Source organism: Cydia fagiglandana, chromosome 15 (genome assembly GCF_963556715.1).
Source record: "Cydia fagiglandana chromosome 15, ilCydFagi1.1, whole genome shotgun sequence".
Classification (NCBI taxonomy): Eukaryota; Metazoa; Arthropoda; class Insecta; order Lepidoptera; family Tortricidae; genus Cydia; species Cydia fagiglandana.
The window spans coordinates 13,190,958-13,216,807 of NC_085946.1; the positions used below are offsets into that span (position 1 = coordinate 13,190,958).

At 40.1% G+C, this 25,850-nt stretch overlaps 1 protein-coding gene across 1 annotated transcript in view; it reads left to right on the plus strand.

The window, feature by feature from the left end:
- The window catches only part of LOC134671390 (spectrin beta chain), a 109,463-nt gene extending 83,613 nt beyond the window's left edge, over window positions 1-25,850 (plus strand). Inside the window, exons 28-39 of the mRNA XM_063529231.1 lie at window positions 425-619; window positions 1,004-1,183; window positions 3,965-4,209; window positions 4,416-4,639; window positions 5,733-5,929; window positions 12,147-12,288; window positions 18,035-18,148; window positions 19,158-19,301; window positions 20,658-20,751; window positions 21,754-21,933; window positions 22,744-23,503; window positions 24,413-25,850. Of these exons, the coding sequence (XP_063385301.1) occupies window positions 425-619; window positions 1,004-1,183; window positions 3,965-4,209; window positions 4,416-4,639; window positions 5,733-5,929; window positions 12,147-12,288; window positions 18,035-18,148; window positions 19,158-19,301; window positions 20,658-20,751; window positions 21,754-21,933; window positions 22,744-22,951 (1,923 nt within the window). The 3' untranslated portion in view covers window positions 22,952-23,503; window positions 24,413-25,850. The remainder of the gene's footprint in view (window positions 1-424; window positions 620-1,003; window positions 1,184-3,964; window positions 4,210-4,415; window positions 4,640-5,732; window positions 5,930-12,146; window positions 12,289-18,034; window positions 18,149-19,157; window positions 19,302-20,657; window positions 20,752-21,753; window positions 21,934-22,743; window positions 23,504-24,412) is intronic.

A 25,850-nucleotide genomic window follows, 5' to 3' on the forward strand; every position in this document is an offset into this window, starting at 1 on the left:
ATAATTCAAGCAGGCAAGCAGTGGTGGCCGAGTGGATATAACAACGTCTGACTTTCAATTCGGAGGTCGCGGGTTCAAATCCTGGCTTGTACCAATGGGTTTTTCGGAACTTATGTACGCAATATCATTTGATATTTACCACTAGCTTTTCGGTGAAGGAAAACATCGTGAGGAAACCTGCATACATCTGCAAAGAAATTCAAAGGTGTATGTGAAGTCCCCAATCCGCATTGGGCTAGCGTGGGGACTATAGCCCAAGCCCTCTCGCGCATGAGAGGAGGCCTGTGCTCAGCAGTGGGACGTATATAGGCTGAAATGATGATGATGATGATGATGATTATAATTACACGTATTTCAATTTAATAAAGTATATGCATATGCTCAATAAATATTACATTTTATTGAATTTCTTTATTTATTCTAGCTGCTATGGGAGCGCTTCAAGGAGTTCGCGCGCGAAACACAAGCCGTGGGCTCGGAGCGAGTGGCCACGGCCGAGCGCATCGCCGACCAGATGATCGGCATGGGCCACTCCGACAACGCCACCATCGCGCAGTGGAAGGAGGGGCTCAAGGAGACCTGGCAGGACCTGCTCGAGCTCATCGAGACGCGCACTCAGGTTCGTGTACTCTGTGTTGATAAACTTGGCAGAAAAAGTGAAGAGTAGAATAAAGAACTGTACTTATCACTCTTTTGGGATGATACTACTAGCGCAAGAAAATCATGACTCTTTGACTGCTCCAGTCAGAGCGATCCTTGGCTAAACTGTACTTTAGGTATCATAAAAAAAATACTTGTGTCTTGTGGCATTCTTACGCCATTTTAGCCTATTTTTAGAAGCCATACTGCACTGGTGCAAGAAAATTATCTTTCTAACGACCGTTTATATTCATGTTTTTAGATCCGAACAAATGTTTACTACACTTCTAGTATTAGATACTCAAAAAACCAAACAGTTTCCCCTTTTTAAGTGTAAATCAATTCTTTAACTATTTATCTCCAGATGCTGATGGCGTCCCGCGAGCTCCACAAATACTTCCACGACTGCAAGGACACCCTCCAGCGAGTGAGCGAGAAGGCGCGAGGCGTGAGCGACGAGCTCGGCCGCGACGCGCTCAGCGTGGGAGCACTCCAGCGCAAGCACCACACCTTCATGCAGGACCTTACTACGTTGCAACACCAGGTATGTGCCAATTATCCACTTCCTAGGCCTACTATAAGATTAACAGATGATCGAAAGTGTAAAGTAGACATGTGTAAGTAATGCTCGTAATATCACAAATGAGATATCTCTCGAACACGTAATATGGCATTACGTATCTCTCCGCGAAATCAACCAGTACTTCAAACATCACACATCACGCGAGCCGCACCGAGCGCGCGAGCGCCAACGACCGGCCGAAGCGCGCGAAATGGATTCAATTCCAAATACATTGACTCGCCGATATGAACGGTCAGTTCAAGTCTACGCACGGAGCGCGTAATGTGTAATGTCACTTGTGATAGTGTCATGTTTGTTCGCCATGCCATGCCATCATTGCTTTGTTATCTCGCTCGTACTCGCACTCAGTGCTCGCTCGCTCTCGCTCTGCGATGCTTTCGGCTATCTTCGGAACCATTCGGATAGGTCCGCTCGGCCGATCGCCGCGGTTTAAGTTGTCACTCACTAATATTTTTACGAATATGATTTTCTGCAATAGATTTAGAACTCTAATGCGTCCGCGTAGAGCTTAAAATGTTTTCTTATAATACTAGAAGGACGCGGTCAAATGGAGTAATTTATTTGCGATTTTGAATTTGACGAAAAGAAAACCGTTTATTATTATTGTTGTGAAATGTTTGATAGTTTGCTTGACTTTCGCGGTTCGCGGCAAACTAAGTACGAGTTAATACTTGTTTATCCTTTAATTTAATTGTTAATTAGTGCATATCGAGACTGACTCTAGAAATTCGAGTTGTTTATAAAGACTGAGTGAACTAAATTGCAAATATATTTAAATTAAATTGTGAAAGGTGTAAATAATAGTTTCGTTATGGCAATATTCTGATAATGTATTAGTGCTGGTGAGTAATCGCTTTTTTACGGACTATTGGTGACTTTAACTTGATTGACATATTAAAAAAAAATGGCTATAAACGAACCCCTTTACGGAGACAGAACCAAAGCGAGCAAAATGTACGCATTGTTATAGAATACTCGCCATACCGCGCGGGAAGCTCCATAGGCAATTATCTACCTCCGAAACTTACATACATATTACATAATTACATTATTTTATAATTTATAAGAACTAACAAAAAATCTTTCACATAAAGGTGACAAAACGCAACGCGTAATAAATAGATCGATCGCCGATACGGATCCGAGACGCCCTAGAATCACTAGAGTGCTGTAGATGCGCTGTGTAATGTAAGAGATAGCTGTAATATGGCCATCTCGCGCGCGCCCGAGCGCTGTTTCACGGTCGGGTCATGTTTCGAGTGATGAGTGATGTGATATCTCAGTGTACCATTACGTGTTCGGAAAAGTGATGTGATATAGCATCACTTTTCGAAGCACTGTTTCGCGCATGTCTAGTGTAAAGCTCGGTTTTCCTAGGATACAAAATAATACGGCTAAATAAGGATAAGTGGTATTTTGTACGGAGACTTGGCCATAGCCAATATTCACCCGTGTTTCGTAGTGGGTGCTTTTGTGAAAGCCAGATTTTGTTACCAGCAAATCAGGTCTCCATAATTCCGACAAAAGGTGCCACCAAAGAATTATATGACAAAGAACAACTCTCAATCTTCAAAAGTGTGACCAAAAATGAAATGCAAGTGTGTGCGTAAATTGTCTATGTGAGATCAAAAATAGTGAAGTCATGTTACAACATATTACTAATCTGTCGATGTTTGATTGCTTTATCGACTACTTTTTCAAATGTGTTATTTTAAACATTAAAATTCTACGACATTATGACGTATAAATAACAATTGCACTGCGTTTGCCATCAAAATTGTTACAGACTTATCTTAATGTAACTCTTACTGTGTTGCAAAGTGAAGTTATCATGACACGCTAAACATGAACACCTTCAAAAAGGTATAACAATCGTTATTATTTGAAGTCGGTTATAAAAACGAATATCTTAATGATGTCTTGTGGAGAAATAATTACATAGCTATTCATATACCGACAAGTTATCGATACTGTCATATGAACATTTTGTCAAGCCCTAGCGTAAACGAACAGTTTATGTTTTTACACAAAATATCCTAAATTATTGACTAATATGATAAAATATTAGCACGGAACGGAAGAAAAACTTATAATGAACTGTATAAACCGGCTTCTTACACTTTTTACGCTGTTAATTTGACACAATATCGTTATGAAAATTTCGTTCGGAATATAATAAATCCTCTGAAATGAGTAATTGCTTGGATTATTTGGCCCTGTGACACTGCAATCCGGCACACTACAAGACACCATCTTCACTGAATTACTTTATTTAATACTTTTCGTCCTAATCCGTGTATATTTTTCAATTTGAAAATTACCGTGATACGCTCTTGGCCGTCCGCGGCCGTCGTCAAACTCAAAAGTGGTTACGTTTTCTCATTGGTAGTCTGACTCTTTCGCACTCATGGGATGTTCATATACGTGATGGCTTCCCTTTCGCACACTTCAGCTGTCTGTCAAGCGCAAGCGAATCCTAGGTCTATGGGTGCCACTGTCTGTTACACGTCCTTTGGATTAGAAGGCCTAGAAAGAGTTTGATGGCAACAGGTTCGAAACCAAATGTAGCTGTGGAAACCAAACTTTGACTTTTAAACGTTACAGACTATGATGAACACGATGTTGTTTCCTTTTTCCTAGTTATTTCATGAAATGATTTAATAAATGCCAGATATATCATCATCGGAGTATTTTGTTATATCCCCTAACATAATCAACATATATTTGTATCGTAATCACCAGGTGGAAGCCATCAGCGCCGAATGCGCCCGCCTCGGCGCCTCCTACGCCGGCGACAAAGCTGCCGAGATCACCCGACGCGAGGCGGAGGTTGCCGAAGCCTGGGCCGCGTTGCAAGCCGCCTGCGCCGCGAGGAAATCCAAGCTGGAAGATGCCGACGACCTGTACCGATTCCTCAACCAAGTCAGGAACCTCACCTTGTGGATGGACGATGTTGTCCGACAGATGAACACTGGCGAGAAACCGAGGTGAGTTTATTACTGGTTAAATAGACTAGTTGGCCGAGATCACCCTACCCGAGGCGGAGGCCGGGTCAAGGCGAAGCCATCTCTATACTTTGAACATTAGTATCAATTTATCGATTTCAAGCTAACAACAACACACTTGACTTACCATAACTGGTCCTTATATTGTTGCAATAAGGTTTAAAATGATCTAACATTTATGTGTACAGGGACGTGAGCGGCGTAGAGCTCCTCATGAACAACCACCAGTCCCTGAAGGCGGAGATCGACACGCGCGAGGACAACTTCGGCGCTTGCATCTCGCTCGGCAAGGAGCTGCTCTCGCGGCAGCACTACGCCGCCGCCGACATCAAGGACAAGCTGCTCCAGCTGACCAACCAGCGCAACGCGCTGCTGCGCCGCTGGGAGGAGCGCTGGGAGAACCTGCAGCTCAGTGAGTACTGCACACCATAGACTAGGAATCCTCTAGACTGAGTTTAGAGCAATTATTTCATGAAACCTATGCTGCCAAAAATACTGGGGTGCGGGGGACGAGGTGAGCGAGTTCCGTGCCGTGATTGGTCCGTTGAAAGACACGGACGTCACACAAAACACTTTGACTCGAAAATGGAGTAGAACTACCGTATAATTGTGGCAGAGCAGGTAGCGCTACTATGTTCAGTCTGGAGGATGTCTTGAGGAGGAGGACCCCTGTGTCGTTACTAGTCGTGCCCACAGCGCCATAGAGAGCTATGGGTGTTATGACGTGCGCTGTCAAAGTAATCTTCACACTTTCAAATAAGGTCTACATTAGCTCGCCTGCGCTCGGGACCTTGGCGTGTCAGTGACGTTTTTGTTTATAACGTAGAGTATTCAAAAGGTTAGGGGTCCTTTACACGGGGCGTTCGGCCAGATTGTATGATCTTTTGTTCTCTTGCTTATTTTCCGCCTGGGCTGTATTTTGGAGAGCCCTGATATAGATCAGAGGGACTACCGCAAACCACGTTCGACGTGTTGCCTTCCCTGTCACACTTACGTGCGAATTTACAAGTGCGACAGAGAGATCAGGCCAGGTCTCAGGCCGCTTTGCGTTGAGCGTTGTCGCTCACGATTTCATAGTCATACTTTGAAGTCGCGCTTGACATATACATTGGAGCATGTATGTTTCGTTTCAAAACATTAAGATTGGTAGGTAATTTGCAATTAGCAAATGTATAAGAGGTAATTAGAAACTGACCGTTGCCCGAATTTATACTTCCAAGTTGTTATTCTTAATCATAGCTACACTCTGAACAAGGAAACATTCCAGTATTACTCCACAAAATGATACCTATATCAAGTCACTTTAAATTGTTACCTATTTTCCCGTTAAAATCATAAACATAGTATTACCTTATTCATGTTCTCCATTATTAGACGTACTCATTTTAAATGCATAATCAAATAACAATTTTCCGTGCTCTTATTTTGTAACTCCAGCGAACTAACAGTATACAGAAATGTCAATCAAGCTCGGTATGTATACTTATTTAACATTTTTTACCCAGTTCTGGAAGTGTACCAGTTCGCGCGCGACGCAGCCGTCGCTGAGGCGTGGCTCATCGCCCAAGAGCCGTACCTCATGTCCCAAGAGCTGGGTCACACCATCGACGAGGTGGAGAGCCTCATCAAGAAACACGAGGCGTTTGAGAAGTCGGCAGCCGCGCAGGAGGACAGGTTCAGCGCGCTGCAGAGACTCACCACGGTATGTGTTACACTTTATATCACGATCTTATAATAAAAAAACAATCATAAGTACATAGGCAAAGGGTTAGGTAATACATGTGTGGGTAAGGTAGAAAAGTGGTTTCAATCGATGTGTGGAAGGGCGGTACCGTCGTCGAACCCAAGCCACCTGGCGGTGGACTTAAAACGGTGGCGTGTGCCTCGGATACACATGCTGGTGGCGCGTATAACGGCGATACTGATCCTACATCTCAGCCAGCCCAGTATGGTGCTTAGAGAACGGTTCCACCGTTGAGATATGGTTTCTGCCATATGTTTCGATCTAATAATTGAAGGGATGTTTACAAAAACAACATAACTGCTTAGAGCGGTTGACACTTTTTTAAGAACATTGTCAATCGTTTCAGGTGTCAACCAGTGTAGTCAGTTATGTTGTTTTTGTAAACATCCCTTCAATTAGAGCCACAAGAGCGTGTCATATATTTTTGCGGCCTTCGAAGAGTAACATGTTTTGCTCAGATGTTTATAGTGCTTGTTGTGGTGTGGTCATGCAATTGGGAATGTCTGTACAGTCAGCAGCAGAAGTCGCTATACACTCCAGGTGCTCAAAGAGAGGTAAACGTTTAAACTGTCAAAAAGTTGTTGACTGTCATGGTAGCATTTACTTGTGAGCGCTCAACATGTCACAAATATCTTAACAGTCGCTATTCATTAATTTCTACACTTACAACAAATCATTGATACCTTAGCTGTCAAAAAACCATTGGTATCTAAGCGGTCAACGTGTCAAATATATCTGAACAATATGGAAAAATAGACGTTTAAAGCATACATGTATGGTCGTATATTGAATGAATAATAGCTATGCTAATTTCAGGTAAAGCGTTTTGACAATCATCGAAAGCAGTACAGTCTTGTCATCACATACATCTATCTCACGTTTTGCCCTTCAACCATTGACAGAGGCCTGTCAGTCAGCTTACTGAAAACTATTTATTTTATTGAATAGAATCATCAAAACGAATGAGTGACACATAGCGAAAGCTAACTGAAGCCGAATTTAGAGCCAATTGTCAAGGCACGTTGTGGCCTTGTGACTAAGGCGTTTGCTTTTCAAAGCAGAGACCGCGGGTTCAAATCTCAGTCGGACGCACCTAGAGATTACAGCTTTTTTTTTGGGTTTCATTTTTATTATTAATTTGTAGTTTTATATTAATTTCGCATAAGTTTATATGTTTTTAGGGTTCCGTACCTCAAAAGGAAAAAACGGAACCCTTATAGGATCACTCGTGCGTCTGTCTGTCCGTCCGTCTGTCACAGCCAATTTGCTCCGAAACTACTGGACCAATTTAGTTGAAATTTGGTACACATATGTAAGTCCGTGACCCAAAGACGGATATGTAACGTCAACAAATGAATTTTAAACATAGGGGCTACTTTTGGGGGGTAAACCATAAAATTAAAATTCAAAGTTTTGCTAACTATGTCATGTTACATATCAAACGAAAGAGCTCATTGTGAGAATCTCAAATATATTTTTTTTATAAATTTACGATAAAAATTCTAGAAGTTATTCAAGAAAATAGACAAAAAAATGACCATTCCCCCCCCTCTATCTCCGAAACTACTAAGTCTAAAACTCTGAAAAAAATACACAAAATAGTCCTTTTCCTAAAGATGACAGGAAAACCTATTAGAAATCTAGAGTCAAGCGTGAGTCGGATTTAAGAACAAAAATGCGGTTTAGGTTTTTTAGGGACACAGCCGCAATGGTTTAAGTGAAACGTGATGTATTAGAGTTCTAGACAGCTATTGCGAAGGCCCTAGGCCGAAATCCGCATAAGGCCGAAGACCCGAAGCGTCCCGAAGAGACGTGCCTTTAGCTTCAAGCGTGAGTCGGACTTAAGATAAAAATGCGACTAAGCTGTATCTGGCACGCAGCCGCAATGTTACTTGTAGTACTGATTGATTAGGTTACTAGGTATTGTCACGTGTTTTAAAAAGCACTATACATGGTGGCCAAAAAATAAACTAAGTGTATTTCCGTTGCCGATCTACAACCCCGAAATCGCAAAGAAAAATTTGGCTGTTTCATACGTTTTGACTGGTCCGTTTTCTATGGGAGGATACATTTCTTTTCGCGATTTCGGGTCCCATAGTAAATGTTGCTCAGTAGGTAGGTATAATCCCAATACCTCCCTGGTTACGGGAATGTACTTATTTTTTGGCCAACCTGTAGGTATTATCTCTCTTCGGCCTTCGCTTTTAAAACACTTGCGGAAGTTGTAGGAAGCGCGACCCATTGGACGCTCCGAGTTTCAGCCCTACGCGGAGCTCGGTCTTCAGTCTTCGCATTTAGACACTTGTACTATTGTTCGGCATTTAATTTCCTATCTAGAAGCTACTTTGCATATTTGCAGAGATAATAAGCCACCACGCCAGAAAACTTCATGTTACATGTGTTGAAAACTTGATTGACTCATTCGGGTTTCACTCACGTCACGTTACACGTACAAAAAATTTTTTTGAAAATTGTGTGATGTACGGAACCCTTGAAACGCGAGTCCGACTCGCACTTGACCAGTTTTTTTGAAGATATGTCACATGTAGAGTATGTACGACTTTCTAACAGGACGTTGTAGGTTTGACCCCCAGGAAGCGTTCCTTAGATTACTCCTGTGCGGAATGCCATTTGATGTTTACTGCTAGGTTAGACTGGTTATACTAACAATAAGTTCAAAGATATACAGTATGTTGATACATACTGTATATCATTGAACTTATTGTTAGTACGAACGTTAGTTTGAACGAAAGGCCAAGAAAGAGACCCATTAATGTTTAGGTCATACTGAACAACTTTTACTATGGGACCAACCCCGAAAACGCGGAAAAATACTTGGAAGTTTCATACATTTTGCTGGTCTGATGTTGAAATTTTCTATGGGAGAGTAATTTATTTCCGGGGTTTCGGGGTTGGTCCCATAGTAAAAGTTGCTCAGTATGACCCTCGGAGTAATTAACAATGGAGCCGCCATTAACAGGCGTTCCCCTCTGTCGAAAATAGGCGGCCAATGGTCAACCTCATGTCAACTATATGTATGGACTGACGTTTATCTGACATGACGTACCTATACATTTGATGTGCCCCTCCCCCGCAAAAAACGGCAGACTATTTTGTACCGACAATTTTAGACATGGCGTCTCCGTTGGTTATATCCTCCAAGGTATGACCTAAACATTAATGGGTCTCTTTCTTGGCCTTTCGTTCTGATACATACTGTATATAACTCCGTATACTCTATCCTCTCTGCTAAGTTGTAAAAACAAAATTCGTCATTCCTATGGTCAACAGTTAGCATATTACGTAGGTGTATATGCATGGCAGTGATGGTTTTAACGGCTAGCCTCTATTACAAAGCCATAAGGTTTACATGTCAGATTGGGACAGAGAACGTGTTAAGTTTCAATTCTATTATTTTCTCCTTCGTTCTTTGATCGATTCGGAGCATCGTATTTTAGTACTATATAGTATATTTCAGTACAATAAGCGGGCTAAATGAATATATATATTAACATATAATATGCTCTACGATTAGGAAGAACGGCCGCCTATGACAGTTAAAATAAAAAACCTATCATTCTCGTAAAACCTACTTATTTATTGTCTAAGTTTGGCATTTGACGATAAAATACTTCTTTAAGAAAGGAGGTGTCAATTCGTAGCTGCTACAGTATTTAACAAAAAATTAAACAGATAAAATATTGATGCTTAGTTACCATTGAAATAACAACTGCTTAGCAACTGGTGGCACCCTGGCTGCTGACGTACGTGATTGGCAGTGCGTGTAGGTATTAATGACAGCAGCTTGAATTTGAGTGCTTAGTTACCACTGAATTTCTAACCGTTATTGTCATTGTGATTAAATAAGGGTGTATGTGTTAAAGAAAAACTCAGAAGTTAAGATATATGTGACGAACTGAAAGCCTATGCTAAAATGACAACTTAGATGTCCTTATTTTTGTGACGATTGAAGTGTATATGTTTTCTTGGACACCTTACCCGCTCAGGTATATCTGATGCTGACTGTACAGTGGAATTAAATTAGTTTTTATTAGATTTATTTTAAAGATAAACGGGGTATTTATTGCGAACTTACAAGTTCGGGTTGTTGAAAGCTAAGTAAAAATAAATTGCATGGTGAATAACCTGTTTATAATTGTAGTTGTAATGTATTTAATTCACCATGTTAGCTTGAACTTGAAATCGGTTTTGTTTTAAAGCTTAACATGTTAACATCAATGGCTTACGGGATTCGTAGTTTTGGTGTGGGTCATATATGTACATACTATCACAAACCTTGTTATAAATAACACGGAAATTGTAACAACATAGTAATTTTAAAGGAACTGAAAGTGTAAACATGTTAAAAATATCAGTATGCATGAGTATTGCGAAAAGTTGTTTGTTTTAAAATTTGCTTATCATTCACTTGTTGAGAAGTGGTTTTCGAAACATTATTGTATTTTTTTTTTCTGACCGTTGGCTTAAATAAATGCTTTCAAAAATTTCTTCTCTGTTGATTTGCACTTGCACTTTTTTGTATTTACTTGCACTATTTCTCATTTATAACTTTCTTTTTCTTTTTAACCAACAATAGTTTGAACAGCGTCAAGCGACACTATGGCCTAGTGTTCAACCATGGGAAAAATGTGACGAATCCTCCTTCTCGTTCCAACCTCCCCCTTTGGAAACCCACCCCCACTTCCCATCAAACATTACCCCTGGTGACCCCACAGTAGGAGTTATAGTCAGACAAATAATATTCAAAACCGGGAGATTTAAAATGGAAGAACAAGTCCAACCAAGACAATTAACTTTGGACTGTTCCAAAAAGTTTGAAAGAAACGATTCCTTTCTGTGGACGAAAGTCGGAGGCAACAGCTTATCGACGATTTCAGAAACCAGTAGTCCAACTATCAGTCCTCTAAGGAGAAGCACTCTTTCGCCAGACATATATAGTTCTGTATTTTTCGAGTATCCCACTGAAGCCGAACCCCACACTTCTAGTATCACCTTTTCCTGTATAGATTTCATTTTATGGGAGAGACTATCAGCCTTATGGGTGTACCCCAACGTTTCTCTAATAAGGCATTCCAGCGAATCCCGATCCAGATCGGGTAGCGTAAAGAGTTTCTTCCGAAGATTGTCAAGGAAAAGTAAACCTTCTGACTCAGACAGTATAAGCGATGTTGCCGTGCTCTCCTTACCGGGGCTCACCAGTAGTGATAAGGCTGTAAATGAGCTAGGGAAAGACGTAAAGTCCATACCTCTGACCCATTCCTTACTCCTGTTGGTCCAAACTCGTAAACTCCTAGCTCCCGAAGCTGAATGGTACTATAACTACTTGGATAGTGTAAGTGGTGACCGGTATATCGCATGACGCTATCTGTGTGCTTTGTGTTGAATGCATGGCCACTGACGCTTACGCTTTTAAACCGAGCATGACGATTGATGTATTTATTCACGTATTTAAAATCTATATAAACTGAAATATCAGTGTTTAGTTGTGAAGCGGACCCCAGGCGCCCATGAGCCGTGGCAAAATGCCGGGATAACGCGAGGAAAAAGAAAAGAAGATCATGATCGTGTCTAAAAATGCAAAGAGTTTATTTCCAACACACCCATGTCTGGACTTATACCTAGCCGATTTACACAAAAGCTCTTTATCATTTAGGCTCCGGTAAAGTGTAGGGGCTTTTTTCGCATTTTATGCCGCGCTGTGACTAAACCGCAGTTTATTTTAATATTTACCAATGCGAAATCTATTGCTATTTTATTCTCAAATAAAGTTTCAAAATAAAATTATCAGATAAAGAGGTGACGAAGGTTATATCTTTTTTCCACCATTAGGTAAATTACTTCATTTTTAGTGTTCCGTACAAAACTTTGTTTGTTTTTAAACGTAACTGATATTGTGTTTGTGTTCAGTTAGTATTTCACGCAAGACGCTCACAAATATTATGCCATATTATACGTTTGACTTAAATCTTGAACTAGCCTCGTTTTTTGGGAGGTATACAAACGCCACCAAGAGATTGTTAGGTAAAAGTTATGGGACATATGTTTATAATATAAGTGGGTAATATGTTGATTGAAGTGATTTACCTATAATATTTTACTGCGCACATTCCGTCCCCCATAAAACAACACATAATCACTCCTACCATCTTCACAGTTCGAGGTGAAAGAGATGAAGCGCCGCCAAGAGCTGGCCGAGGCGGCGGAGCGCGAGCGGCGCGAACGCGAGCAGGCCGAGGCCGCCGCCGCCGCCGCGCGCGACGCCGTCGACCGCGCCGCCGACCCCGAGCCGCCGCAAGGTAACACGACGCTCCTGTGTCTCGTGGATGACATGTGTTGGCTGTTCTGGTCCGGAAAGTTAGGGGTACGGTTAAGGCCCCTATCAGACTTGGCGATTTGCGAGCGAGTTCAAAGTGATCGCAAGTGTGGTAGGTCCCAAAGAAATCGTCGCAGTGGCGTGGGGTGAATTTATCTGCAGGCGTCCAGATGTAGCGAATCAGTGCCATACTCGCCATTCGCCATGGACGCCTTGTGAAAGCTTGTATGGGAGATGAATATTACATTTTAGAAGTGAAAATCAAGTTTCTTTTTATGGTCGTGTTCTTAACTATCCGGAACAGAATATACGAGTACAATGTTGAAAATTTGCGCTCACGCAAAAATATCTAGTGTCATTGTCGCAATGACAGTTAACAAGTGTTCCAGCCAGGAAAAATCGATAAATTATTATCGATTCTAAAAGCCTCATAGGTCTTTATTTCAAGCTGTTGTGTTAATGTAGCTTTCTAGCTTTTACTGCGACCAATGACACTAATCGTTAACTAAATTATTTCGATGGGAAAACTCGGATCATGTCTTACTTAAAACATTGTCATAACCACAGTAGACGTGATACAAGTTTAACCGAAACCTATATTTAAGCAATCAACAGATTTTATAAGAAAATAATTTATTTAAGTCGAACAATGAATCAAAAAAGTTAACATCACTTCAAACCACAGATTGCAATGTAAGCACGCATGTGTAATGTCTATTAGCACTTAAACGACGAATAATATGAGAAACTTCCACAATAGTTAAAATATCTGTAGTAAACGTAAACGGATGAAGAATAAATCGTGGCACAGTATTCACAGCAGACTGCCGTACGCTTTGTGGTGAATGGGAAAACGTTACCACAAAATATATGGCGCTCCTTTAACATACTCACTGACAACGTTTTCGTAGCGCTACGCTCGTAGCCAATCCCAGCGTTGTCCCGCTTTGCAGAGGAAAGCTACTACAAACAGCGCCCGCCGAGCGGGATCTCGGCACTTAATGTGCTAATGACATTTTATTCAGCTGTGTAATCTGTTTCACTATTCTTCAACTGTGTATAAAGGGTGGCCAATAAATAAGTGTATTCCCGTTGCCAGGGAGGTTTTGGGATTATACTGAGCAACTTTTATTGTGGGAATAAACCCGAAATCGCGAAAAAAAATTGACTGTTTCATACATTTTGGCTAGTCCATTTCCTATGGGAGGGTAAATATTTTTCGCGATTTCGGGGTTGGTCCCATAATAAAAGTTGCTCAGTATAATCCCAGAACCTCCCTGGCAACGGGAATGCACTTATTTTTTGGTCACCATGTATTAACTACATATTACAGATATTTTGTCTATTTTTCCACTAACTTTCACCGATAACAGGTGAATGCAGCTTGCATATTGCAGTAACACTATACTCAGTTTATACTTCAAACAATGCGAATATCGACTTTAAACGATAAGAGATTAAGCACATTTTGCACTACGATAGGCCATGAGAGGCTTACGGCATCGCTTGCCGCTTTTCGTGTAAATTTATTGATTTTGGTGCTCGGGCGGCGAACGAAATTCTTTAAAGCGTTATTTAAGGGCTTAAGAAGTTTTCACTGATATCAGAGTACAGTCGCCATCAGATATATGTATAGGAGCGGCCAAGATGTTCACAAATATCTGAACACGCCTCTATTGTCAGGGCGTTAGAGTGCGTGTTCAGATATGGTGAACACCTTGGCCGCTCCGATATATCTGATGGCAACTGTACATGTGGCCAGTTTCAACATTTCCTGTATAAAATTAAAAGAAAGACTGATTAATGGCATTCTCGTTCGTTTATTTACCATCAACTGTGTCAACTAATAACGAAAATTAAGCCGTACAATTCAGAACTCAGACTAATGATACAAAAACGTGACAGCGAATAATACTGGGATCAGATGGTCGAACAAATTTCAATAAGTGACACGAATAGTGAGGTTTTTTCTTCTTTATTTGTCAAAGTTTTACTGTTTCTTGGTGATCACAGAGTTAAAATGATCACAAATTCTTTTGTAGTTGTCAACTCTGTTAAAGTTGACTAATTACCTAATAAAAAGGTTCATAGTTTAAGGTATGTTGTCAGCCATTAACTTACTGACCCTTGTGCTTGCGAATGCAGCACCTTGTTTCTGAACCATTACGAAAAAACAAATGACGGTACATTCCACGTATTCTGATATCTATGATAATTTCTAAACAAGTCCATCTAAAGAGTACTTCTAAGGGTTCCCCCACATATGTCGACGCCGAATCGGCAAAATCCAATAGGAAAAAGCTTTGTCTGCGGAATAACAGCGAAAAAATCGTCGTTCAGCTCGGCTCGCATCCGACGGCGCCTGCCGACGCATCGACGGCTTTTTCGCTCTTCGCGGACAGAAAGCTTTATCCTATCGGATTTTGTCGAATGCGCGTCGACATATCTGGGGAGAATTTCCTCCTAAGGCCCAACCATACAAATGAAACATCCAGAATTTGTCACTGAAATTTGAACCTATATAGTGCAGGGAATAGAGTTGATTTTGGTTTTGTTTGTAAATTTGACAAAAAACAAATGCGACTCTATTCCAATTGAATATGATTTAAATTTCATCGAACTGAGTAAGTACAGTCAGCAGCAATAGTTGCTAAGCGGGCGAGGTGTTCAAAATAATCTAGACGCGACTTTATTGTTAAGAGAATAAGAGCGCGTCAAGGTAATTATTAACACCTCGCCCGCGTAGCAACTTCTGTTGCTGACCGTACTATAGGGCCTTAGGAGGCTAACTCGCTCGTTCGCCGCGCTCGCCCCTCGTGAGTTGCGGGCCGATACTTACCGATGTGTTGTCCACACATGCACACGCGTAGTCGTAAGGAGAACGTCCACTAAAGCGGCTGAGAAGGCCCAAGAGCGACCGCACTCCCAGCCAGGTAAACCGAGCGCTTATAAACCTACCAATGTAAAGATACCCTATACACGCATGAGCTTCGGTAGTTACGGGTGTCTACGACTTTTAGACGGTTAACACCGCGCTCGAGCTCAATATTTGGGACACGTTTTTGTAATATAACCGTAGCTTTATAGGCTTTATGTGTTACGTAAAGACGTTTAGGATTGTTTAGGTTCTTTTTCGTAGTTGGGGCTAAATAGCACTTTTCTATATTAATGCACGACTTTTAACGCTCATCACCATCTGTTTAGTTCATGGTGATGGTATCACAGTTTATGTTCACATAATTTGTCCACAATACACCGTAATCATGATCATATACAGTCGCCATCGGATATATCGGAGCGAATAAGGCGCTCATAAATATTTGAACACGTATCTTGTCTACTTGTAGACAATTGTTGTTTCCTTGGAATTGGAGTACGCGTTGGGATATTTTTGAGCAGCCTGTATAGTACAGATATTTCTGAGGGCGGGTATACAATCGGTATTTACTAAATTCATTAATTACATATAACAGTTTATGACACCTACCAGCTATTAGTAAAACATAATATCACTAATACTCTCAGTTCATGTATCTTTTACACTGTAAAATTTACACAAATGCTGAGTGGTAGAGTTAGATAAAGAAAACTCTGCAGCGATTTTGATAGCCTACGCAGTGCAAGTGTTAAGTATACGTCTTAATTTCATAGAAGTGTGGCGTTTAAAATAACACTTGCAATGCGTGGGCTATCAAAATCGCTGCAGACTTTTCTTGGTCTAACTTTATCCTGTTTGTCACAACCAATTACATGACTATGTTACATGTTTATCATGTATTAATTTTAAGATTGTGTTGTTTCAAATGAATTATATTCATTTCATTTCAAACGTCATCATCATCAATGTCGTAAATACCGATTATTGACAAATTTCTTAGCCATCTTCATATTACATGTATATAAACTTTATTTTATTTAAACTAGCCACGTTTCCTTATTATATTATGTACTGTGTCACGTCTAATCACGGTGAAGGTTTGATACTCTATCCTTGTCACTTCTAGCTATTTATTATTAAAGTGTGTCGTGCCGTCTCTATCTGATGCTGTCAATAAAGGTAGGTCTGTATCACATATTCTCTTGCTTCTATATGCACTAAACACAATATAAGTATTGAGTGTATTTTGTGTGATAAAACGCTTTGCTTTTTATATCGAATGCTTTGTTTTATAGCTTTATTCTTTATGCTTTAGCCTATATTTTAAATATTTAGGGAAAATCATATTAACTGATCAGTTGCCCGATAGTTAACCTTAAAATAAAATATAACATATGGGTATAACAATAGGTGAAACGGCAATAAATATCATTAGGTAGGCAGATGGATAATTATACCTTGTAGTTCCTATACTGTGGTCCTATTCTTAAGTAGACATAGCGAAGTCGTACCAAGAATTATACATGCACAGTGCATGCTATTGCATGGTATTACCGTGGTGTTAATGTGTGCTGAATGTGTAAACGTATTAAATATCAAAGTAAATAATAATGGGAAGTTATCATGATTAAAGGTTTAACTACCAAGTATTTGTATATTATATATATCGTTGTCTGAGTACCCACAATACAAGCCTTCTTGAGCTTACTGTGGGACTTAGTCAATCTGTGTAAGAATGTCCCATAATATTTATTTATTTTTATTTTATTTATTTAACTACTTTGGATTTTTATACTACAATACTAATAAAAATTGCCTAACCAAGCAACCATCTGTGTTGATCTCATAGGGTTGTCACGTTGTGGCAATTTTATTATAAGTAGTAAGAAATTTATTAATGATAAATTCAATTTAGTAACTGTACATTCACAAGTGATTGCAATATGTATACACATTCGTTTGACAAGTACTGTAGAACCACAAGACATAAGTTACATCGACTAAAATATACCTTTTACCAAAAATAGCACCGAAGTGACCATTTGTGAACCGTATTAAAACGAATTATGGTTTACTAATTGTCATTTGTGTATCGTAATTTATTCCGAACAAGTTTTTGATACAGGTTGGCTAAAAAAATAACTGCATTCCCGTTGCCAGGGAGGTTTTCGGATTATACTGAGCAACTTTTGCTATGGGTCAACCCTGATATCACGAAAAAAAAATGGATTTTTCATACATTTTGGCTGGTCCATTATCTATGGGAAGGTAAATCTTTTTTTTCGCGATTTTGGTCCTATAGTAAAAGTTGCTCACTATAATGCAAAAATCTCCCTGGCAACGGGAATGCATTTATTTTTTGCCACCGTGTATACAGTGTGTTTTCTGTAACAGGAGCAGTAAATTAAACTGTACGCTGTACTCCTCAAACGGACTAACATTTGTTCAGCAACTTTTGAAAATAACTCATGTTTAGATTTTTATTACACTTTAAAGTTTATTCTAAGACGCAATGTATTGCAAATTTTGTTATGTTAAAAGTGTGACAAGTAACGTCAAACGCACTGATGTCAGCGTACATTGAAGGCAATATTTATTTTGTATGAAAAAGAGGAAGTATAAGGATTCATAATTTTTAAAAGTTTCTGAACAAATGTTGGTCAGTTTGAGGAGTACAGCCTTTAGTTTAATTTATTGCTCCTGTTGCAGGAAGCACCCTGTAGATATAAAGTTAGCCAATAAACTTTATCTCGATGCTTTACAACAGTTAGACGATGTAACTTATAGGTAGTGGTAATTATGCATGGTAGTGTAGTGTAGCGTATTAACCCGCACGTAGTGTCGCATGCAGAGCGCGCCGCCGCGCCGGCCTCGCCCGCGCCGCCCGCGGGCCTCGCGCCGGCGCCCGCGCCCGCCGCACAGACCCCGCAGAAACAGACCCCCGCTAAACCCGCACGCTCCTCCAGTGAGTATCACACACGTAGAGGGTGGACGGAGTCGTGGTTCAAATTGAATCAGTAGATGTGTTACAGGCCTATTCGGATTTCGAGATAATCACAAGATCTGGAGACGATTTAGAGATCAACTAAATCTACATTAGATATCGACTAGATGTGACTTGGATATATCTGAGTCATAACTTGTTGAAATCGTTCAAGAGGACCTCCAGAATCGCGGAAACGTCAAATTTGACATATCTATCTTACACATATCTTTCAATTATCGATATCGTAACTTGTTGAAGTCTAGTAGAAATCTAACTCATTTTCCGAATCGAGCCGTTAGTTTAAGTTAAAAGTTTTTGGGTGTTGTCGTTCAATTGGGTACCTGTAACGGTGCTTGTCAGAGTCAAAATGACATTCCCTTTGTTCATTTAAAATATCCACACTATAATAATTGTGCATTTAAAACAAGAATTGTTCTAAATAGTAGGTAGCGACATCTTGTATAACCAATGAAAAAAATATGAGACTCATTTTACCTTTAATGTAATAGATGACGCAGGCCCCTGAATAACTGTTCTATAATGCTCTATATTTTTATGTAGAATAATAAAAATAAGCTTAGTTTTTAACTTATTACCTACTAATGATTAATGTTGAACAAGTATGAATTTGAACCACGACTTTCTTTGAAACCTGATAGTACCCTGTAGTTAACGGAATGGTAAAGTACCTCCATGATGTCATTTGTCTGTTCGTCGCATGACCCTAACAAATGTTATGTATAACATAAACCAAAAAGTTTATCATTACAAAACTGAGCATGACATTGCTTTTGTTTTTGCTGCAAAGCGTTCGTTTTGTGTTGCTTTGAATTATTTTGTTTTTTGTTTTTTTTTCTCCACCAATCCCGACCTTGCTTCCATTATCCATTTGTCAATAAAAACATTGACACAACGCCTTTACTACAAACACTCCCGCGCTTCATTCATAAATCCCCCGCCCCGCCCCTTCCTGTCCTCGACCAATCAGCGGCGGGATCGAGCTCTAGCCCGGCCACGCCCTCGAGCTCGGGTAAGGTGAAGTCGCGCTCGCGCAGCAAGTCCCCGTTCCGGAGCTTCCGCTGGAAGACCGCCAAGAAACTGCTCGCTGGGACCCACCATAGTGACGACGAAGGTACGAGCGGTAGTGGACAGAGGTGGACCTACAATTCCTGTTAATACATTAGATCAGAATCAGAAATATTTATTGTGTAAACTGTCTAGGTACAAGAATTATCACTAAGTACATTTTTTGATGAGTATCAGCAGTTTTACCCTTTTCGGGCATACAATTTATAACAACAGATATAATAGATAACAGAACTACTGTAGTTTTGTTATTAACTATTGTATTTTGTAACTGTAACATACATAGTTGATTTCTTATTATTCCCATAAAAATTACTAATTTACTTGTTTTTTAAAGTTTTAAAATATTTGTTTGTGTAGTTTCACGACTTATTATTTAATGCCTGTCTTGCTATTTCACATAAAATGTTTTAATTTCCATTATCACCCCTGAGAATTGAAATTAAAGTCTTAATTTTGAAAATAATCTCAAGTGCCTACAGTCAAATGGGGTAAATGGAGCCAAGGGTAATGTTAACGGTAACATTAAACAAGGGAAATTTACCACTGTCCGCTACCAACTTATTATCGGGCGTAGTGCATAAGCTTTACTATTAGCAGAGTTTATGCACTGTGCCAAATATTTGTTCACGCCGAAGAAACTTACAATTTTAATAATGTCGATAGCATAATAAACATACAAAAATCAATCAAAATCAATTAAAATATCAATTAAAATTTGATAAAAACATTCAAGATATTTATCAAGTTGCTAAAATGTTGAACTTCTGAGTTGACAATAATATTTAAAAGTCTAGAGTCTCGACTAGTGTGGTAAAACTGGTGACGTAGTTTTATTACTCAACATTATAAAAAAATGTAGACGATTAATTTATAGTGCTACCTTCTTCGGCGTGAACTCAGTGTATACGTCCGCAACGTTTGCTTTGAGTGTGCTGTTGTGTCGTGCGCATGGTCCGTGATTCAGTATGGTTATAGTAATAAAACTGTTTGACTTGTGTGGCTTTTATTCAGGACGAGAGATATCAAACCTGACACTAGTGGTTACGTTCATAGATTCGTTGGTAGATATCACGATATAGTTATCTAGTTCTGCGTAACGATCATTTATTTATGTGACAAAACGCTGATATAAAGTGGTCTAAGATGTTGGAATTAGGGCGTTCATTGAATAAATGATCGTTGCTCATTAAAATATTTTAATGTAAACGGAGAAGGATACGTAAAAGAAGACTATTGTTTTAGCGTTTTTAGCACGGTTCGTCCCTAGATTTCTAGCTCGATTATTTCATTAAGTGGTAGAACGTGTCTTTATTTTCAATACCATTTTGGTACTGTGTTCCGTAAGCTGGAGAATGAACGTCATATTTGGACATGTAGTAATTTGTGTGCTGTTATACAGAGGGCGCTAGTCCCGCGAGTGAGGATGAAGGCGTAGAGGGTATACTCGTCCGCAAGCACGAATGGGAATCCGCTGCCAAGCGCGCTTCTAACAGGTGAGGAAACATTTATGTTTACTAGAACAATCATACATACTACATATTTAATTACACAAACGGGTCTAGCGCGATATAATCACATATCGCGATATGACCACAGCTGGTGCAACTCAGCTGAAACGTTGGAATTAAAGGTAAAAACAATGAAATTATATCACGGTAGACCCGTTTGTGTAATTAAATATGTGTACAAAACGCGAGAGTTTAAAGTGTAATCTAATCATACATACTGGTACTCTAAAAAAGTTGGCAACATAACGCTATGCTTATCACAAGTAAGGCGGTTATCACACTGGGTGCGATTCGCACGTCTGTCCGATGTTTGAACGAGACAACGCTATGCGCGTATTATAGTGACATCCTGCTCGCACATCGAAGCGACGTGCGAATCGCATCCAGTTAACCGCCTAACCTAACTACATAGTAGGTTAGATGTTGACATTCTTGCACATAGGACAGGAATACCATGAAGTAATTGATTTAATTTTACGTGAACTTTTTTAGCGACTAAAAAGTAAAGTGAGTGACACCGTTGTCGTCTAAACAGTTTAAACATTTTTCCTTAGATGGTGTTGCAGTAGTAGAAAATCAAAAGGATATTAGTCGGTTCCTATGTGAAGAATTTTAAATTCCATCTCTGAACAGTTTGGATAAATAATGAATTTTTATTATAATTATCATATTGTATGTTTTAGTAATATAGTTCTTTCCCGTAAAGTACAACATTATGTATTGTATAGTACGTTTACACAAATTATGTCGTAGATAGATTTATACAAAAACTAAAACGACTTCGAATACACGCAGACATTTTAAAAATTATCATATTTTAGTAATGTACGTTTTTAGCCCATGAGGGGTAGGTATTCTTTTATATTTCAAACGATGTTAAAGGCTTATAGACTTTTTGGTTCTATATTTAAGGTAGCATAGAGGTATGTAACTATCATTTGCCCAATATGTTTAAAAAACATCAATATGATCGTTTATTCGTTTCAGATCGTGGGACAAAGTGTACGTGGTGGCCAAGGAGGGCCGCATGTCGTTCTACAAGGACCAGAAGGCGTACAAATCCGCGCCTGACCAATGCTGGCGCGGCGAAGCGCCGCTTGACCTTAACGGAGCAGTTGTAGAGGTCGCAGCCAACTACACTAAGAAGAAGCACGTCTTCCGGCTCAGGTAACATATCTTAAATTTTTTTGGTGGCCCATGAGGGGGTGCTAACGTAACGTCTTTAGAAAAAAATCTTGCCCCGAGTTTGACAGGTGAAGCAGTCGCATAATGTACCCAAGTAGCTGTAGAAGCCATCTACGTCATCTGTCAAAAAATTTGGACGCCTTCAAAGGAGCTCACTTGCAAACGTGGCTGTGTTCTCTAGCTGCCAAGAGGCCCATAAAAAGGCCTTCTATTTTATTATACTTTAAATAATTATTTTGACAAATCCAATTGCATTTGTCTTAAAAGTTTTTATTATTGGGCGACCAGAACATATGTCCCGTTTTCAACTAAAAGGTATCATATTGTCGGCTATCGATAAGGTTAATTTTAAAATTGAAGCTATATGAAAATAGAGCCTTATTGACAACCGGCAATAAATATCCTTTTGGTTGAAAATGGCACATATGTATATTCTGTCAACCTATTTCCGTCACTTGAAAAGAGCGCCAAATATATCCCATAGAAAATTAGAAATTCGCGCCTTTTTCGACTGACACACTTGTTTGACCGGATATACATATGTATAGGTACAGTGTAATTTAGCTAGTTGCACAGAATAAATAATAGTACTAGGTACAGAAGACTCACTCTCTAACAAAACGCGTCTGTTACGATCAGGACAGATATGGCCGCTAGGTGGCGACAGCGCCACGCGCGGCTTATGGCTAGCCACCAAGATTAGTGTGGAACGGATGTATTTTAGCTACCTGTAGCAAAGCGACGAAATCGCGGAGTGACGCCTGCTAGTTGTGAGTAATGTTTGTTTCCCAGACTGGGCATGGGCGCTGAGTTCCTGCTGCAGGCGCACGACGAGGCGGAGATGTCGTGGTGGCTGGAGGCGCTGCGCGCGCGCACGGCCGCGCCGGCGTCCCGCTCGCACACGCTGCCCGCGCCCAACAAGGACGAGCCCAAGCGCCGCTCCTTCTTCACGCTCAAGAAGAAGTCAGTGTCCGCCCTTTCATTCGTATTCTCGCCGTAGCTTGCTCCGCATGAGACGCGCATGTTTGTATCTATTTATTGGGGTAGGAGTGTGTCGGGATACTTACTAACTTTTGTGTTATACATCACAATTTACTGTCGGGTTTCAGTAACACGAAACACGTTTTCTTAAGCGCCGCTTCTTCACGCTCAAGAAGAAGTCAGTGTCCGCCCTTTCATTCGTGTTCTCGCCGTAGCTTGCGACGCATGAGACGCGCATGTTTGTACCTATTTATTGGGGTAGGAGTGTGTCGGGATATTTACTAACTTTTGTGTTGTAAATCACAATTTACTGTCGGGATTCAGTATAACGAAACACATTTTCTTAAGCGCCGCTTCTTCACGCTCAAGAAGAAGTCAGTGTCCGCCCTTTCATTCATATTCTCGCCGTAGCTTGCTCCGCATGACAAGCATGTTTGTACCTATTTATTGGGGTAGGAGTGTGACGGGATACTTACTAACTTTTGTCTTGCAAATCACAATTTACAACTGTTGGGATTCAGTAACACGAAACACGTTTTCATAAGCGCCGCTTCTTCACGCTCAAGAAGAAGTCAGTGTCCGCCCTTTCATTCGTATTCTCGCCGTAGCTTGCGACAGTTGCGCCGCATGACAAGCATGTTTGTACCTATTTATTGGGGTAGGAGTGTATCGGGATACTCGGGATAATTACTAACTTTTGTGCTGTAAATCACAATTTACTGTCGGGATTTAGTAACACGATACACATTTTCTTAAGCGCCGCTTCTTCACGATTAAGAAGAAGCCAGTATCGGCTCTTACGCATGTCTTTTCCAGATGGGTCTTTACATACCTATTAATTATTCACTTTTAATTATTACCTAACAAAGTTGTAGATGTTTTTGGGTTATTTTAACCATTATTTTACGTTGTTGTTGGGAATTTTAAGTTGCGATTAATTAATGACAGTATAACTTTTAAAACTATTTAATTTCGCGTATTGTATAACTAAAAGAAGTTTTATATTTAAAAATGCTTGTTCGGTTTTTCCGCTTTCGTAGCTTTAAGATTTTTAAGGGCATATAATATAGTTTTACTTTTTTATATTGTTTTGTTTCTTACCAAGTTAATGTTTTACTAACATGCATGATCATTATGTAACCAAATAATTGTATTGTGGGTGTGAGTAAAACTCTATAAATGTTTTATTAATTATTGTTGTATTAATTTTACTGTTCCAGTCTCGGAGTAATTAACAATGGAGCCGCCATTAACAGGCATTCCCCTCTGTCGAAAATAGGCGGCCAATGGTCAACCATATGTATGGACTGACGTTTATCTGACATGACGTACCTATACATTTGATGTGCCCCTCCCCCGCAAAAAACGGCAGACTATTTTGTACCGAAAATTTTAGACATGGCGTCTCCGTTGTTAATTACTCCGAGGTTCCAGTCAACAAACTCTAGAACAAAATTGTAATGTGTTATTTATTTTGCAGCTAAACACCGATGGAGCGGAAACGGCGAGCGTTTCCCGGACCCGAGCGCGCCTGAGTTCGCCTGGCCGTGCTCGAGTCCACCCGAGTGCGCCCGGGTTCGCCCGAGCGCGCTCGTATTCGCCCGAGAGCGTCCGAAGCCGCACGTTTCTCACACGACGCTTGCTGCTGTAAGCTTTGCTGATGACGAAATAGTCACCGGCGGCAATGTTATTAAGTTTAATATTTCGTTGCGTACAAAACGTTATTTAAGACTGTTCGGTGATTGAGTGTTTGGATCGTTTGCCTTCGTCTGTATCGTATTTATTATCGCTCGGTGCCGCGGTCGCCGACCGAGTGAAGATCACTAGATTTATATCCGAAACGACCCTCCCCGACTTGTAATTGTTGTACTTGAAGACGACCATAAATTATACATATTTAATTGTGAAATTCTAAATGCGACGCTATTTATGGTGAAATAAATTTAGTGTTTAAATTTCAGATTGAGAAATATATAATTATATTGATTATTTATACGATATATGTAAAATGGACATAGTGGTATGTAAATTCGGTTGAACTAGAAATGTATGTCGTTCAGTAATCCCCTACTAACTCAAACTGAGATGTTCTATTAGAAATTATAATATTGACCAATCAAATACCATTCGACGGAATTTGAATATCGCATTTGATATGAAGTTAGCTAGAGAATCGGATCGTAATCGCATTTACAATATTCCCCCAGTGACCGGGCCCGTACGGGGTCGATAGCACCCCGTACGACAGCCGTACCGTAAGCTACGTAATTTTACTAGTATAAAATTTCCAATATAAAGTGTCTTCTACCGCGGTACTGCGTCGCTGCCGGTCAATAAACGTAATGCCGCATTTTTCGGTACCTAATATTATATCAGAAATTTCTTATTAGATTCTTCATAATTAAGAGGCATTTAGTAGCTAGCTAGGTGTTAGGCTCGGCCCGGCAGCGCGCAGACCCGCCTCGATCGGACCTGTAAGTATGCTTGTTCGCTAAGTGCTTCTACGGACTACCGTGTCTTTATATAAATTTAATTTTAATTAATTTTACTGCCAGTCTCACAAATCGTTAATCGTATCTGAATCACCTTCCCTAGATGTTACGATCACACATTTTTAGTTCAGTTTTGTCATTGTAATGTATAGAGGTGTGGATGGATGCGGGAGCTACTGAGTGTGGTCGCCGCGTGCGCCGCCGGGGAGGCCGGCTCGCCACCGCCGCCTGCCGGGCCCACCCTGACCGTCTCTCCTGGAGACAGGACCGGCTCGAACAAGGAGCCCGCCACCCCGGCGGCGCCGCCAAACGATACTGCCACAATATTACACACTATTGCATGAGTACCTATGTTTACGTCATTATTTTATTTTAAATATTTTACTTTTTTGATGAAAATATAATAAATAATGTTTTCAAATAAAA